Source organism: Ochotona curzoniae, unplaced genomic scaffold (genome assembly GCF_017591425.1).
Source record: "Ochotona curzoniae isolate NIBS_2020 unplaced genomic scaffold, NIBS_Ocur_1.0 scaffold_3890, whole genome shotgun sequence".
Taxonomy (NCBI): Eukaryota; Metazoa; Chordata; class Mammalia; order Lagomorpha; family Ochotonidae; genus Ochotona; species Ochotona curzoniae.
The window spans coordinates 42,969,380-42,987,292 of NW_024467115.1; the positions used below are offsets into that span (position 1 = coordinate 42,969,380).

The following is a 17,913-nucleotide window of genomic DNA, read 5'->3' on the forward strand; positions in this document are numbered from 1 at the left end:
ATTTGTGAAGCTGAACTAGACAAATGGCAGGGAAGAACGTGTTTGAATTATCCTGTCTACACAGCAGTAACCCAGCTCCTAAAAGCACCACTGATTTCCAGTTTATTACCATAGAAAAAAATGATTTAGGCAATCTGAAATAGGTTTAGCATCAATATATGTGACTACAAAATTCATCTTGACATTAAAACATAATACCTTTTTTATCTTTTGAAAAGCGATCTGACCCATTAGCTCACTAAATACAGTTAGCAAGAGGATACTCTGTACCTCAGCATACTAAATCCCTCCTAAGCAATGCAAAAGGCTGTGTCTGGCACTATCTAGGAATGACTCTCACAGTAAGAATTGAATCCACGTCTCTCCAAGCTCTAGAAGACAACATTCACAACACATGAATGCTTCAAACAAATCTGTAGGCCTTTCTCCACAACCACTGACTCCTGGTCTTTTCTTCCTTTCCAGAAACATGTAATAATCTAAAAACTGTGCAAATGAAGTTTAGTGAACAGACTTCCACATCCAACAATTCTCCCTCAGGTTCTCACCTGAGGCCAGCTCAAAAACAGCACTCTCTTAAAAAGTGGCTATTCCAGCGTGTCTTAAGCAGAAACCACAAGTTGACACCAGCAACTGCTCTGCACACATACCCGCAGACACCGCTATTTGGATCACTTTTGCAAGATGTATGTGAGAATGACAAGCTGCCACAGCCACTTTTGGTAAGCTCAGTTTGGTCTTCTATAGCTCAGTATTCGGAGAGCACCTGTTGAGGTGAAGTTTCCTCATCTTTGTATGTCTACAAACAGGAATAAGAGCCACTGGCTTGGGTTATAAGCTTTGTCCATATTAGTTAGTGGATTTTATTTTGTTGGGCAAGGCATTACCCTGTCAAGACATGAACACAATAAGAAATAGATTGTGTCTATGTTACTGATGTCAGCAAATACCTCATACATATTCAGAAAAACCAGAATACCCCTTGGTTGGTTCTCTGTAAGGCCACCTTGCCATTACTTTCTCCTGTTGACTTCTTGACAAGTTGAGCTCTCTGTTCAACTTTCATGTTTTCAATCCCTTTTAATGTTGGACACTCAGTCTTACAACTCAGAATATATGAATTTTATTTATCTCTCAAGTGCTATGATGTTAAAATTCACCCTCTGAAGTGTAGGCATATTACATCCTAGCAATACTGTATTCCAGTCTGTCCAATGAAACTTAGATATTTTGGTCTGTGTCAGTGATAATTTATTATTAATTTTCCAGTGGTAACATTTGCTGAGTGTCCATTGTCCCTGGAAGCTCATCTCTCAATGTAGAGAATCCAAGTGCGAATATCAAGAAACTCATCAGTTTAGATACATGGCACATCTGTGCTAACTATGGCTCTTTCACAGGCAATATGTATCTATCATCACTCACACCTCAGTAAATGAATGCCAAAAAGCCTTAGTAATTATTGTGTCTTCAGCCACCAAATAAATAACCTGATCTATGGGCATTTTCTCAGGTTATCTTATTCTGAAGCTTATTCCCATTTTTTTTTTTTTTACATTGGAAATGAAGAAAGTAGTAGAAAATTGAAAACTGGCAAGCAGGAAATGCAATCAAAGAAGGCTTGAAGAAGGTGACAGCTATTAAGAGTAGTTTAAAAAGAGAACAGCTGGAGGATAGGGGTGAGATATGTAGCCCTTCCATGGGGAACAAGAATGGGAAATTCACTTAGCAAAGGTGACGAATGGAGGCAGTGATCAGTGTTTGCTATGAAAGTACACAGAGGATGTGTTGAGGCAGAGAATTTGGATTTTAAACTTGCAGTGTCATGGGAGAGCAATGTTGTGGAAACAAGTGTTTAAGCTGTTTTATTTTGTGGAAGTGAAGTGTGTAAAGGATGCCTGGTGTTCCAAAATGTATTCAGAAATGTGAAAATGAAAATTTCAAGGTTTTAGATTGTGTTTCAGACCCAAAGCCTCACATATTTTAACTATCTGTCACAACAGTTGTACTCGGAGATTGTGGACAAGGGATGCCATGTAACATTATTGCTTTTATTTTACCCATAGAATATGCTTTCCATAATTGATCAGAAGGGTCCTGTTACAAACGCAATCTTCAGCAAATGTGCCAGCTGGGTGGACTGTCTAGCCCTAAAGGAAAAATTAAACTCTGGAGAGCATGTCGATTGGGAAACCACATGCCCTGTTTTGGTGGCAACCGTCTTGAAGGTAGGAAAATTACTAGTACCGTGTATTGGCATATCGCTTCCACCAAGGTTGTCTCAAGCCGTTAAAGACCAAATGGATTCAGATTCTGAGGAACAAGAAAGAGGACACAAACTGCACATTGAATGCAGCCACTCCAGAGGCTGTTCAGTAGCAGAGGATTGCATCTGCTTTCTTAGAATTCAGATACTTCACTCTCCTTCTTCCACCTCAGTGCACTGTATGAAAAATGCCAGCATTAATAATATTCGCCAGTATGTTTTTGACATACACATAAACTTAATTAAGCTCGCTGACACAAACCTTCATGCAGCATTTGATCAATATTGCTAGAGAAGTATACTGCTGCAAGCACACACATGCTCCAGGTGAGCCAGTAAATGCCAACAGTGGCCGTCACACGTTCCATCTGGCTCATCCTCATGCCTTCACATTCAGAATGTGTGAGTCCTTCTTTACTTGAGAATGCGCCCACACTGCCACTTTCCACCATGAGTGTATAGTAATCGCTTCCATCATCTGCCTTGACTTGCGCATCAAACTACAAAAGAAGGTGTGATTGACAATTATTTTGAGTCTAAATATTCAGTGATTTTAATGTAAAAATAAATACATTTGGAAATAAAACAGCTAAGTCACATGTTTTCAGATAGTATTGACTCACAAGAATGTGTGGCAGAAAATTGGAAGAATTGAATTTATCTATTTTGAAAATGAAGGATAACTGTGAACCAATAGATGTTTCTGAAGATCTCATTAGCTTGAGGCACATGGACTTCCTATCCTCCAATTCCATGGGTAAATAGCACCAGTTCCGAAAGATTTGTAATTGACCATACTGAATGCTCCTCAGTAATAGAATGCTGTCCTCAGAAATGTATGCTCTTGACGTCTGCTTTCTCCAGCCACTGAAGAGTCCTCTGGAGGCTTTGCATTCTGGGCCTTGATAATATCCTGTCCAATAGCTAGGGAATTGTTCTAGTCATGAAGAGAGCCAGTCCCTCAAATATAAATATCACATGTTTCTCAAATAGGTTATAGTTAATGTAGAATACAGGAAACATATATAGGAATGAAATGGGTGCTTTGTGATTTGATTTTGATTGTTTTTTAGCACTTGTTTATATTCCTGTGGAACTATATACTCTGTTTTCTTGGTTGAACATTATGATTAGTGGTGAGGCAAGGCAGAAAAAGGGACCCTCTTTAAAGTAATATTGCTTAAAATTCAGAATGAAATTCTGCTAAATGTATTTTACCAGCAATAATGCTATTTTGATAATGAATATCATTTAATATATTTCAATTTAACAATACTTCAATCGGAATCAAAACATATCACTGCATTGAAATGACTTGGTACCCTGAAGAAAATCTGTATACCAGGATCACAGTTTGTTTAAGTTGAATTGTCAATTAGAATAGCAAATATAGCTTTGGTGTGTATGTTCTATATACACTATGGTACCTCATCAGTGGTTCAGTGTCACGGGGTTCAGGAAAACAGTAAGAAGACAGGATGCAACCACACGTGAGTTTGGTCCACATTAGCCAAATGTTCCCCCAGACTGCCAGAATCTGAGAGCCGTCAGAGCTTTAAGACTCCATGTCTCAAATGTCACCTGTTAGAGAATGTAATTATGTCCATTCTCTTCCCTGCTCCATCCTTATACTCCTAAATGTATTTGCTAGTATATCTTAAATATTAAAGGAATAAAAACATTTTATTATAAATTAGAGGCATTGAAGTATTTGGGGACAATTTCTATGCCTGATTCCCACCTACCATAATTCTTATTTAACTGGCATGACTAGAATAAGTTATGGAATTATTCTGGTAAAGAACTCCATTGATTTTAGAGTTAATTTTGGTTTGAAAATTATTGATACCTTATGCTTTAAAAAATCTGGATGGCTATATTAAAGTTTACTATGCATTTGCAAGTCAAAATTGGTAATATTTATGAGTTACAGGTTAATTAAAAAATAGCATGGGCATACTCTCACTGGGTTATAATCATGGTAGTTGTCTGGATGTATTTCTTCAACATGTTAATGTTAGGAAGATTCATTCCTGGGCTCTGTGGTTGAGACTGTGCAAACCGTATTAACAGGGATATGCAAAAACTTTTCATGCTGTCACAGAGACAGGAAAAAACTTTGTGAACATTCATGGGCTCTAGTTCATGGTTCTAACATTGTTCATGAACCATAAATGAGCAATTACTTAAGACACAAGTCAAAATTCTTACTGATAGCACTGACAGTCTAGGACCTGAAATGGTGATATATCTCAATTGTGACAAGTGTGTTTTTCTGTGGGAATTGTACTGGCTCCAAAATGGTTGCATAGAAGAACTTGTTCCTAAGTATTGGAAAGTTGATAATATACAAAAGATACTTTTGCATGAAATGAAAAGAGGTGATTTTCTATAAAGACAGTAAGATTGAGACTTAAGAGTTTTTGTCTTGGAACAGACAGCTCAAGGCCAAAGGCTACGCCTTCATTTTTGTATTTAAGAACATGCATGAGTTCTAAGCGTTAAATCAGCCTGGCTGGAAATAACTAGGCACAGTGTGTGTGCTTCCTCTGATGTCAAGAAAGTAACGGCAGTAAGGAGGATGCATCGTTCCATCTTGCCGCTTTGTACTAGTTTCTTCAGTTGCACAGAAAACAAGGAGTGTCAGATGATGTGAGGAGACTTTCAGTGTCAGTGCTACACACACACACACACACACACACACACACACACACAAACTGCTTTCATGCTGCAGATTTTCATCAGAGAAAATCCAATCCCATGCTTCTGGATGGTAAAGTCAGTGGAAAGCTAACTGAGGTCTGTGTAGGTCACATATGGGCAGTTCTGAAATAGCTGGGTACGAAACTGCTGCACTGTTTTCTTAGGAGACTGAGCGATGAATGCTCTTACCATGGGAATAATACTTATGTGTGTATATGTGTTGTGTGTATTTTATCTGTACAAGGACTTACTTCAAAACATTCCTGGAAGTGTACTCACAGCCAACCTATATGAGAAATTCATTGACGTTCTGGATGAAGGGAATGAGGAGGCCAAGATAGCCATGATTCTGAGGTAAAAATGTGATCATTATTCTCTTCAGCATGTTGAGAAAATACAACCACCATTGTCTTAGAAAAAGAGCATGCTGGGTGTGATTTTATTGCTTAATCCATTTAAATCACACGAATGTGTTTATTTTGCCAGGCATAGAGGCCAGTTTAGAGAGGTAATCCTTGTTACTGTCACTCAGGTCTTATTTCTTTGTACACATCCTAACAGAGGACATTGGAAGAGGGTAAATCCTTTGTTTCAAGCTAGATTGTAGAAGATAAATGAGCTCTGAATGTTTGTGTGACATTGCTAGTGATGTAGTGAATCCAGTGAAACATTGGCTCAGCAGTCATGCCAGGCTGGTGTCATTTGCATATTGGATAACCTTTCATCTCTTGCCATGAGCATCATTCTTGTGCTAGTGACTTATAAATGAGAGAATCTCTTTATAGTCTATTTCTGTTTTCATTTAGTAGGGTTTCCAGATGGTCACAGTCTAAAATGCAAGGGTATTTCAAGTTTTCCTCTGTTAATTTACATATGAATAACATGTGCTCATTTAACACAAAATTTAGCGGATTGAGAGAAACGATTTTGAAGACATTTTGATACATCTTGCAATGTTTTCATTGTTTTTATCAGTGGTTTATAGAATGTTCCCATTAATCTGTGAGTAAAATGTACTGAGCTAACATTTTCTGTGAACAGGCTTTTGCAACAGCTGCCTAAGCCAAACGTTCATCTCCTGCAATCTCTCTTTCGCTGTTTGTGCAAGATTTCACAGAATTCACCCTCGAAGGAAATGACAAGTTCTAACTTGGCTTGGTGCATTACCCCGAGTCTTCTACAACCACCAATTGCCAGCATCTTAGATAAAGGAACAGAATGGAAGAAAAAAGTAATGATGTGTTACATTTTTTTTTCTATAGGGGGTTGTTTTTCCACCTTGATCATGACGTTAAGTTAGGGGTGAATGAGGCCCCAGGTTGGACATTGGAAGCAACGATTCACCTCATTCCCACCAAAACTCCAAATATCAGATAGAGAGAGGAAGATGATATGATATAATGAATTTGGACTTAAGATTGGACAAAGCAGGATTCCAGGCTGGGTCTCTTGTGACAATATTCTTTCCAAGGCAAAGTTGTTTCATGCAAGTGATTTCAGCAGTTACAATACCAGGGCATCTGGGTTGTCCTGAGGAATATGGACACATGATTGGGCCTTTTTCTTCTGATAATGAATCAGAGAGATGCCAGGTTCATCTCTGCAACTGGAATGTAAAGCTAATCAAAGATCTCACAGCTACCTAATGGTGCACAGCATGCCATACAGAGCCTCGGCCCTTTCCCAAGGCCGTAAAAACAGACATACATACATTATGACCACTCTGAATTTTTGTCTCTGAATTTCACTTTCTCATTAGATCCAAGTTTCACATGTGCAGTGGGATTTATAATGATGCTAGATGTAAAAGTACATCATCTCCCTTTTACCCTTTGTTTTATAGGTTGCTTTTGTACAATTTTTGCTTGATCACTGCTTCAAGATTTTTGGAGATGACTTCACCCCCACCATCAGAGATAACGTAACACATATGGACCACAATCTAGAAGCTTCAGGTACCAGGCTTGATTTCTTTTAAAAAAATATTTTTGATTTTTATTTGAAAAACAGTTATAGAGACAAGAATAAAAAGCTCTTCCATCCACTAGTACACTCCCCAAATGGCTGTAATGGCTGGAAGCGGGCTGGTCCAGAGCCAGGAGCCAGGATCTTATTCCATGTCTCCTAGATGGGTGCAGGGGCCCAAGGAGTTGAGTTGCCCCTCACCAATTTTGCAGGACATAAACAGGGAACTGGATCAGAAGTAGAGCATCCGGGACATAGTACGGATAGTAAGCCAGCAGAAAGTGAGGCAGGTGTTTCAGCATCTTCCAGACCTGATGGAGATCAAATCAAGGTGGATTTCCCTGTGCCTTGCTTTATTTGGCTAAATCTCATTGTAGTAGCCATTGGTAAATTGATTCAATAGCTGGGAGGGCCTGTAGTCCTTATTTTCTGCCTCTCTCCTCTGTCTCACTTTGCACTTCCAATACATAAGTAAGTAATCATGAAAGAAGTACAATAGTAGACAGGCACTTGGATGGAGATCTAGGCTACTGGGTCACACCTAAAATGACTGCAGTTTATGACATTGGGCTAGATGAAATCGAGGAAGTGGCTTAATCCAGGCCCTCTGCCAACATGGCAGCTCTCCAGGTCTTTGAGTCGTAACTGGTATTTCAATTCAATTTGATGGAAGATTTGAAGGAGATGGAGTATGAATGCATGTGATTAGGAAACTTACCCATGAACCTACTGATTGCAGTTATAATAAGGATGGCTGCACATTGGCATACTAAGCACCTGTTAATGCAGTGCAACAAACCGTGGCTGTTCAACTCCTGGTTTCAATACCAATTCCTGAAAGGCAGGGAGAAGAGCACATTCACTCCACCCAGGACTTTGAACTGATTTTAGTCTGTAGAGCTTTCTTCACATTGACTGATTCATTGATATTTTTTCCTGTCCATTTCCAGAAGCATGCAGTCATCCAGAAAACGTGGGAATGGGATTCCATGAGTTGAACACTACATCTAACCATCTCACTTCTTCCTCACATTCTCATCTGAAGCCTGCTCGAAAGAAACATTCCATTAAAAAGTGGTTAGCTCAGCGTGTCTTTGGCAACAAGCACAACAAGGTGGCACCAACACCTACTTTGCCCACTTCTAAACAAGCACCGCTGTTTGGGTCACCCCTGCGTGATATATGTCCCAAGGGCCAGCTGCCAAAGTCAATTTCAGTAAGTTTCAGTGTACTCTTCTATACCCTGGCATTTCTGAGCTACAGATTTATCCATGTTTGTCTCAAAAATGAAAAAGTCACTGGATGACCTCCTTCTGTGGCTAAAAAACTTTCTTCACTCTTTTCAATGCAAAATAATCTGATTTATCTATTGCCCTGTGGTAAAGGAAAATGCATAGAAATACAGAACCACAGAAACTGTGTTGCTGATTTCAGGAAAGACTCCCATACCCCCTCACACACTAATTGGATCTGAATGTCTGAGTATCAATGGGCCCACTTCATCTCGCTTTCCCCTCTTGGCTTGTGCAGAACTCTGCGAATCTCACATTTTCTTTCATGTTCTCTGCTGGACTACTTTGTCTCACAACTCAACACCCCTCAGTCTGATCTCACTTTTCTCTCAAGTGTTTCAACATAAAAATTCATCTGATGGAATATCTATCCTTCCATTCTAACAGAACCTGTCAAGGGAAAGCTACATATGTGGGTATTTAATACTGAAAAGTAGAATACTAGAATTCAGTTGTAGCATCTATGGAGTTCCCATGGTTTCTCCATTTTTACCACTTGACATGCAGAAATTTAGTCTCCATGTGTAAAAATTCCTCATGTTAGGTACTTTGTAAATATCATCATAGTCCTTGCCTCTGTCACAGTGAGAAGGTAATATAATAAGAAAAGGCTTTGGAGAAGGAGTCAGGCTTCAGATTTGTTACAAGAAAGAATTGACACTATAGAGGTGCAGGAATAAGGTATATAGTCTTCTTGTGGGGTACAAGGAGGAAATTGTTTTAGCAAAAAAAATGTCTACACTTGGAGACCATCAGGGATATTCAGAATGAATGAGCAAATGTGGTAACTGATGAGAGGTGACGCCATGGAGGACTCAGAGCAGAGAAGTTGGGTTTAAAAGTATAAATTCCCTGGAAGGGAACATGTTATAAAATCGAGCATCAGAGATATTTTATTGTGTGGATATGGAATGTAAATAGGTATGAGTAAAGGATACAAGATGTACTCAGAGATGCCAAAATGAACATTTCAAGCTTGTTTTCCTTTTATTCCTTCCAGATCTGTAACCCTGCGTAGTCTAGCTCCCTTGTTGTAATAGGGATGTGCTTGCCCTATGTTCCTGATAATATGAGATGCTACAAATTTATTTCATTTATTTTACATACAGGATATGTTTTCCTGTATTGATTCAAAGGGCCAATATACAGAGGGCATATTCAAAACACGTGTCAATGGCCAAGCCTATAGAGCCCTGAAAGAAAAACTGAATTCTAGAGAACACGTGGACTGGACAAGTGAGTCCCCCTATGTGGTGGCAACTGTTTTAAAGGTAAGAAATATTCCATTGTCATCTGGGTACAGTTTTGAAGTCAGTATGATGTGTCTCCTTCAATTGTGATTGCTCAAGAACTGCAGGGGGCCAAAATATTGATTCTGTAAAACATGTTACAAACTACAGATAGCCACTCACTTGGAAATTATCAAGTTAAAGCACAAATATGCAGGTATATTTCTGTGAGAGGAAATGGTAGAAATGAGAAAGAACTGAATTAATCCATCTTGGTACTTGACAGTAGTGTACAAATAGAGGGTGCCACCGTCGCAACCAAAAACAGGTTTTGAAGATGGCATTAGGATGAGAAACTGAATTTCTTGTCCCCATGGGTTTTTTTTTTTTTTCTGTCTGCTGGTTCACTTCCCAAGTGGTCTTTTTTTTATTATTGCATTTCATTTTATGACATCGTTTCATAGGCTCTGAGGTTCCCCCAACCCCTCCCTTTGCCCTCCCCCCGCCCCGCCCATAGTGGATTATTCCACCTTATTGCAGTGTCACAGTTCAAATCCAGTCTTGTTTCTTTCATTGCAACCATGTACCATGCATAGAGTCCAGCATCTTATTGTCCAGATGAATTCAACAGTTTCTTGGGGAGACTATCTCTGGTCTAAAGGCAGAGTTGGCAGAATCTCATTCCGACCAATTAAAAGCCGTAACATAACATCAACAACAGTTTACCACATTATGGGGTTAATTGACATGGTATTGAGTGACTGATATGTTAGAAAATGCAGGTTCTTAACCACATCCTGTGACTACTTCATTAACATTTCCATTTTAGTTTATATACAACCGGCTTCTATCCACCTTAAAATGGCTATAGGATACTATTCAGCTGTCTTGTGTCTATTTTCATTTTAGTATTTAGCAGTTTATTGTATTGAAGCATAATTTTTACTGAACTTGGCAGATTTTAGGCTAGTCCAAACTGGCTTATAGCTTTAACAGGGCATATGTCACCGGTTGAGGCACAGAACAATTTTAGGAGGGGTATGCAGTACTCTAGTTAGTAGTAACTTATTTTCGTGTCCTACCTAGTAAGGTATGTGTGAGTCCCTGCTAACCATTTCCTGAATGGTTCTAAGCTTTCCTTGTTGGTCTCTATTCTAATTTTTTGTTTGTTTGTTTTGTTTTACTTTTTTTTTTGGCACGTGGGGGGGGTGCGCTCTGGGGCGATAGTCATTGCAGGAGATGGTGGGGATCGAAAGTTGGAACTAAGCAAGGACCAGAGAAAGCTGCTCTCCCTAGTCCCGAAGGGAATTTATTGTTCTTCTGTTTCTGCAGACTGCTCAGGGCTCCTGGCTGTTGTTCCAGTGATGTTGCTCACTGCTCTATTCTCATTACTCCTAACTGCATCTTTGACAAAGCCTAATTCAATAAATGTTAGAGTGAACTGTCACAGGTTTATAATCATAATAGTTCCTTGGATACATTTACTGCTGTAAATACTGTTATAAGAATTCTATGTTGAGACAATTACAAATAACATTAACAATGACATATGACGTCTCTTTGTGCTTATACAAAGAAAAGAAAACACCCTTGTTTTCCTTTTTCAAACTTGAGTTGAATTTCATGGTATTATCAACGTACGTCACTCATATACCTGGTATTATCAGTGTGTGTCAGTCATACACCTGGTATATCGGGGTGTGTCAGTCATGCCTGTTATTAACAGTGTATGTCAGTCATATGCCTGGTATTAACAGTGTGTGTCACTCATATACTTGGTAATAACAGTGTATGTCAGTCATACACCTGATATATTAGGTGTGTCAGTCATGCCTGTTATTAACAGTGTATGTCAGTCATATACCTGGTAGTAACAGTGTCCGTCACTCATATACCTGGTATTATCGGTGTATGTCACTCATATACCTGGTAGTAACAGTGTCCGTCACTCGTATACCTGTTATAATCAGTGTGCGTCACTCATATACCTGGTATTATCGGTGTGTGTCACTCATATACCTGTTATAATCAGTGTGCATCACTCATACACCTGGTAGTATCAGTGTACGTCACTCATATACCTGGTAGTAACAGTGTCTGTCACTCATACACCTGGTATAATCAGTGTATGTCACTCATACACCTGGTATAATCAGTGTGCGTCACTCATATACCTGGTATTATCGGTGTGTGTCACTCATATACCTGTTATAATCAGTGTGCGTCACTCATACACCTGGTAGTAACAGTGTCTGTCACTCATACACCTGGTATAATCAGTGTGCGTCACTCATATACCTGGCATTATCGGTGTACATCAGTCATATATATAGGCTAATTTTCCTTAAACTACTCAGAAAGCTTAACAGCCACGATATACCAAAACATAATGATAAGAGTTGTGATATATCTCAATTAGTATTAAATTTTTTTCTCATGGGTATTGTATCTGTAGCAGCCAATGAGAATAACTAAATATATCATTTTTATAACACTTGGAAGAAACTTCTGCTTAGCAGTAGTACAGAATTATATATGAAGACAAGAATCATAAGGATATTATGAAAATTTTGTCAAAAGGGGCATGCACAACTCAAAAACTCATTCAGTTTTCATGTGTTATGTGAGTGTACACATGAGTGTGAATAGGCAGTTCCTTTGATTCCAAAGCTTGGCAGCTAAGACTTGAATTCCCAGAATCTGAAACAATGTTTCAGATAAGCACATAAGGGAAAACATATGTGCTTATTACTTGTCCAGAGAATAAATACAATAAGAATTATTCACGCCCAGATCTTGTCAGTTTGTATAAGTTTACTAAAATAAAAAGTGCCAGGTGATAGGAAGAGGTTTCACGTTCATTCTCAGCGCACTCCGGATCCCAACCGTATGACAGTACCATTGATCTGATCAAATCCATCTATGCTTCTGATTTATGAATCAAGACAGCAGTAGCTAAGTTCTCAGAATTTGGCTTACTGTGAAGAAATGGTGAAATAATAGAGTGTTTCAATTAGTTTTTCTCATTAGGTTAGCCAAATAACAATATTTTTCCATCTTTGTAAGGATTTTCTTCAAAGTATACCTGGAAGCCTGTTTACAACCAGCCTGTATGAAGAATTCATTGATGCTTTGGATGAAGGGAACAACGAGGCCAGAACTGCCACCATTTGCAGGTGATGCCTAACAACTATTCTCTTGGGCAAGTCTCAACAATGCAGCCAACATTCTTTTTAAAAAGCTTCTATGTTTTCCATTTTAAGTACTGAGCTCATGACCCAGACAAAGGACTACATTGAGAGAAATACAAGGAGTTTACAATGTGGGGGAGGCCTTGCTACTGCCGTTGAGTTCATGCTGCACCATTAACATTATGAACATGGAGGCCTTACCTGTGTACACATCCTTAATATAGGGTACTGGCAAAAGAGGAAATCCTGATTCCATGTGCATCCAGGAGGATTAGCCAGTGTTCTTTGTGTAGCATTGTCAAAGACTGCTGAACACTAGTCTATTGGTGGCCAGAAATTGAATTCAATGACACATTTTCATACAACCGCATACCTTGAGTGGGCCTCTAAGATAACTAATCCTAACCCTAACCCTTGCAGTGTTTGCCTCAAGGCAGTGCTGTTATGCTACTAGGTAAAAACCTAAAGGAGACTATTCTATGTAATTTGGGTTATTATCAACAACCTCTCAGTTTGGCAATTCTGAAATGCAGGATGTTTTAAATATACTTGTATTATCTATTAATATTTGCTCAATTTAACACATGGTTTAATGGATTAAAGAAATATTGCAGGGGATATTTTAAAGACATAGTGGTATACTTCATTATTTTCATTGTGATTTTTCAATGATGCACAAAGCATTCTGCTCCATGCTGTATGTGAGTACAATATCCTAAGTAAAATTCTTGTTCTAAGAGTGTCTTTTTCTGTGTTTAGGCTTTTAGACCAGCTTCCCAAACTGAATTTTCATCTCTTAGAATCCTTATTCTTATGTTTACACAAGATTGCATACTCACCGTTAAGTAAGATGACATCATTCGATTTGGCACTGTGCCTGACTCCAAGCCTTCTTTGGCTACCCATTTCAGGTAGCTCAGGAAGAGGAATGGAATGGCAGAGGAAGGTAATGAGGTGTCTCATTTTTATGCCAAGGGGAGCACTGTCTCTACTTTGAATCTTAAATCTTGTGCATTAATTCTTACTAGCCAGTTTATGGTTGCACACTTGAAGTACTGCTAGAGAGGAATACAACCATCCATCATCCAACCAGTTAAGAGCAGGTGAAGACTCAGCGGGTACTGGTTAATAGCAGGTGAAGACTCAGTGGGTACTAGTTAAGGCAGGACTCAGCTGGTACTAGTTAATAGCAGTGGACTCAGTGGGTACTAGTAAAGAGCAAGTGAAGACTCAGTGGGTACTAGTAAAGAGCAAGTGAAGACTCAGTGGATACTAGTAAAGAGCAAGTGAAGACTCAGTGGGTACTAGTTAAAAGGAGTGGACTCTGCGGGTACTAGTAAAGAGGAGTGGACTCAGCAGGTACTAGTTAAGAGCAGGTGATGACTCAGTGGCTACTAGTTCCGAGCAGGTGAAGACTCAGTGGGTACTAGTTAAGAGAAGACTCAGTGGGTACTAGTTCAGAGCAGGTGGACACAGCAGATACTAGTTAAGAGAAGACTCAGTGGGTACTAGTTCAGAGCAGGTGGACACAGCAGATACTAGTTAAGAGCAGTGGACTCAGTGGGTACTAGTTCCAAGCAGGTGAAGACTCAACAGGTACTAGTTAAGAGAAGACTCAGTGGGTACTAGTTCAGAGCAGGGGAAGACTCAGTGGGTACTAGTTAAGAGCAGGTGAAGACTCAGCTACTAGTTCAGAGCAGGTGGAGTCAGCGGGTACTAGTTCAGAGCAGGGGAAGACTCAGTGGGGTGCTGAATACATGGCATCACTCGGCCTTTCTCATGCACAAGAAATTCCCTCGAGTGATACTTGGGTAGAGATATGCACCGTGATGTGATAGACATGAACAAAGGCATTGGGATTGGAAAAACAAGGTTAAGGTTAATTAAGCAAAGATTCCAGAACATGCTAATGGGATCCCAACAGGCCAATTGTGACTTCTGCTCTGCTCTGAGCAAAGCAGGGCTTAGGCAGAGCAGTACACAGGAGGGACTGCAGTCCAAGCAGACATTTCCTCTCCAGCAGCCTCCTTTCTTATGGAAAGCGTTCATTGAGGCCCTGCCTGCGTGCCAGGCTGACACCACTTTACTTAAGAAGTGAATATCCTGAGTGTGTTTCTGCTGGATCCTTCACAATTTATAATGTGGATATGCGGCTTCACTTAGGAAGATCCATTGAAAATGATCTATCAGTGTGTATTCATTGAAGTCAAAATAACTAACTTAATCCACAGATGATGTGATTGCATTGATTAGAAGTAAACACAGATTTAGCATAGTTCACAGATAAAATGTTAGAAATTAGATGCTTCAATTTATCTTTCCCTCCCTTGTCTTCTTTCCTGTATCTTGAAATTTTGTGATAACATTTTTATTACTTTGTAGTGAAAGGTTTAATGTGCCATTAGAGTTCAGCAAGTAAAAACAGAAAGGAATCACTGTTCAGCAGGAATATGGAAAAGTGCTATAAGCAAAAATTAAAAGATGTCAAGTTTACTCATACAAGCAAAAATATGTATATGTAGGTTAAGTATCAGAGATTAGAGGAAATGGAGTTTTTTGCCTTTTTAAAAATCTGGATTATTTTACTAACAGTGATTTCTGTGTATCCGTTTTGTTGCAAAAGTCAAGATTTTAGTCTTTTGAAAAGGTCTGTGCCCCAAATTTCTACATTTTCTCATCATTCCATACGGAAATTCCATACAGAAAATGAATTCACATCTTTGTGTCAATTTCAATCTTTCTCGGAATTCTAAATGTTATGCTTTTGTGGGCTACACAATTTATATGTAGATTATGATTTTAAAATGATAAATGTTTTGTTGTTGTCTTTCATGTAACAGGTTACACTTGTACAATATTTAATTGAAAACTACACAAGGATTTTTGGACACAAACTGAGTTCCCCCATGGGAGAAGACATAGAAAATCAGGACAACGTCCAGGACACCTCAGGTATCATAATGACCCATTGAACTGCCCTTGATGACGCTGCTGTGCCCTGACAGGTCTTCGGGCTATCTTGGAGCCCAGGGCATGTTCAAAGGGCACTGAGGCTGAGGCCCTTGTCCACAAGCTCACTCACAGGCCCAGGATGGTGTCATATGGATGTGAAACAAAAGAGAAGCTGAGCCATCTGGTTTCAGAAAGCAAATGCTAATTCTAACTGCTTCAAGATGCATCCTATTGTACAACACAGGACCTACGATTTTTACAACAGGTTTTGTGGAACCCTTCTTTTTAAGGGTTCCTCACAAAGTACACAGATTAATGAAATTTAAGCATGAGGTAACACATTATTTATTAAGAGACAGATTGCTCAAGAGAGAGATACCTCCCATTTACTTCCTTCACTATTGAAAACATTGTGTGGGGTTGGGTTGTGCCAAAATCAGGAACTTAACCTAACTATTCTGCATGGGTTTCAGGAGTCCAGGTAATTGGACCAACAATACTATTTCAGCTTATTTTCATGGAAATATTTTGAATTTCAGACCTTTTTTTTTGTATACAGTTTTCATATTTGGGGGAAGACTGTTTTGAGCAACACAAGCTTTGTCAATGACAATATAATCATACTTTGGATTCTCCTTATCACACACGCCCTGAACTTCACTATACAGATAATCAATATGCCCTAAAATAGCTTCCAATATTCCTTTTTTATTCCTTCTCCACTCCCCTCTGCTGCTCCATTCAGTGACCCTTGGGGCTGCAGGCCTTCAGTGTGCATGGAAAAAGTTTTAACAGAACTAGAATCATTGAGAAAAACGGCCTTGTTTTCATGTAATAAATGCTTTTCACAATGTAAACTCCATGCCTGTCCTGAAAATATACGTGATTGATTCTTTCAGATTTGTGCCTTCTCATGGTTTTATGACATTTACCAATTGTTTAGGAGAAATTGTTAGGAAAATGTAATTAATTAGTAAGTAAGATGACTGGAAAATTGAGACCATTGATACCAAAATAATCTTTTGTTTTTCCTTCACCAGAGAAAATGGAGCAATCTGTTGACTTTGAGCGTGTGGACATCACATTAATTGACTAAAAGACCCAGATATGAAAGATGGAAAGCCCACATCTAGACTGGGCCCATTTAACTCTAAATTCTACTGAGACATTGCGTATTAACACCTACACATTTACATATGGCTTTGCACACCTATACTTCTTTTCACATTGAAACTTCTTTAAAACTATTTACCGGATTTGACTAAAAGACCCAGATATGGAAGATGGAAAGCCCATACCTACACTGGGCCCATCTAACTCTAAATTCTACTGAGACATTGCGTATTAACACCTACACATTTACATATGACTTTGCACACCTATACTTCTTTTCACATTGAAACTTCTTTAAAACTATTTACCGGATTTTCCTAAGGGTGACTAACATCTTTCCCTTTTTTCAAGACAAAATGGATTTTCTTGACAAGGATTGGTCATGAAGCACCTTAAATTCAGACCACCTTTCTGCTTCCCGTCTTACATGATCTGTTCTTCGTGGAGTGCTCAGTGAGCATCCTCCAACACAGGAGCTCAGAGTGTTGTCACTCCCGCACAAGGGAACATCAAACGGCTCCTACAAAAATGGTATAAAAAGACAAACGTGGAAAGGATAAAATGGAATTTAACAAATGAGATTTTTGGTCAAAAAATTAAATTCATGCATTTAAAAAATAATTTGTATTTTCATAAGCTTTTTCACAAAGTCTGAAAAAATTTATGAAAATACTTCTTATTGGAAATATTTGCATAAATTTAAAATTTTTGAACCACTATCATCTCAAATTGTTAATTCCATTTTATCCTTTCTTTATTATCTTGTTATACCTTTCTTTGTGTGCTATTTGATATACCCCAGACAAATTTAAGAACATTTTTATACAAAATGTGCTTTTAATATGTCCAATCCTACTTTGTTTTTACCAACTAAAAATCCATTTACGATCAGCTCATACATTGTTGTGTTATATCTATACATTTTTGAATATGCAAATGATACTCCCAAACCAAAATAATCTTCCTGAATAAATAACCTACCTAGTCAAATTCATGGCTCTCAAATAATTTAGAACTGTTTCAAGACTCAAGATATGGCACAATTATAAACCATAAAGCGACATTACAAGTGTCTAAGCTTAAAAATCAATGGTGCCATATATACATAAATGTTCATTACTACCTGTTTTGCCTTTTTTTATTAATATCTACTTGACTTTTCCTTAAGATCTCTTTATTCATCAGTACCTTGTTGATTCAAG

At 38.6% G+C, this 17,913-nt stretch overlaps 1 protein-coding gene and 1 long non-coding RNA gene across 2 annotated transcripts; both read left to right on the plus strand.

Moving 5' to 3' along the window:
- Positions 1-2,150: 2,150 nt before the first annotated feature.
- LOC121146091 (rho GTPase-activating protein 20-like) lies at positions 2,151-15,993 on the plus strand (the record flags this gene model as incomplete). Its single annotated transcript, XM_040965376.1, has 8 exons — positions 2,151-2,228; positions 5,214-5,323; positions 6,011-6,200; positions 6,813-6,924; positions 9,301-9,497; positions 12,522-12,631; positions 13,406-13,592; positions 15,487-15,993. Coding segments are annotated over 8 exons (1,116 nt in total), but the record flags the coding sequence as incomplete, so codon positions are not given.
- Positions 6,176-8,112, plus strand: LOC121146184. The gene is made up of 3 exons (XR_005882158.1): positions 6,176-6,200; positions 6,813-6,924; positions 7,885-8,112. It is a non-coding gene; the product is annotated as an uncharacterized LOC121146184 (long non-coding RNA).
- Positions 15,994-17,913: the final 1,920 nt, after the last annotated feature.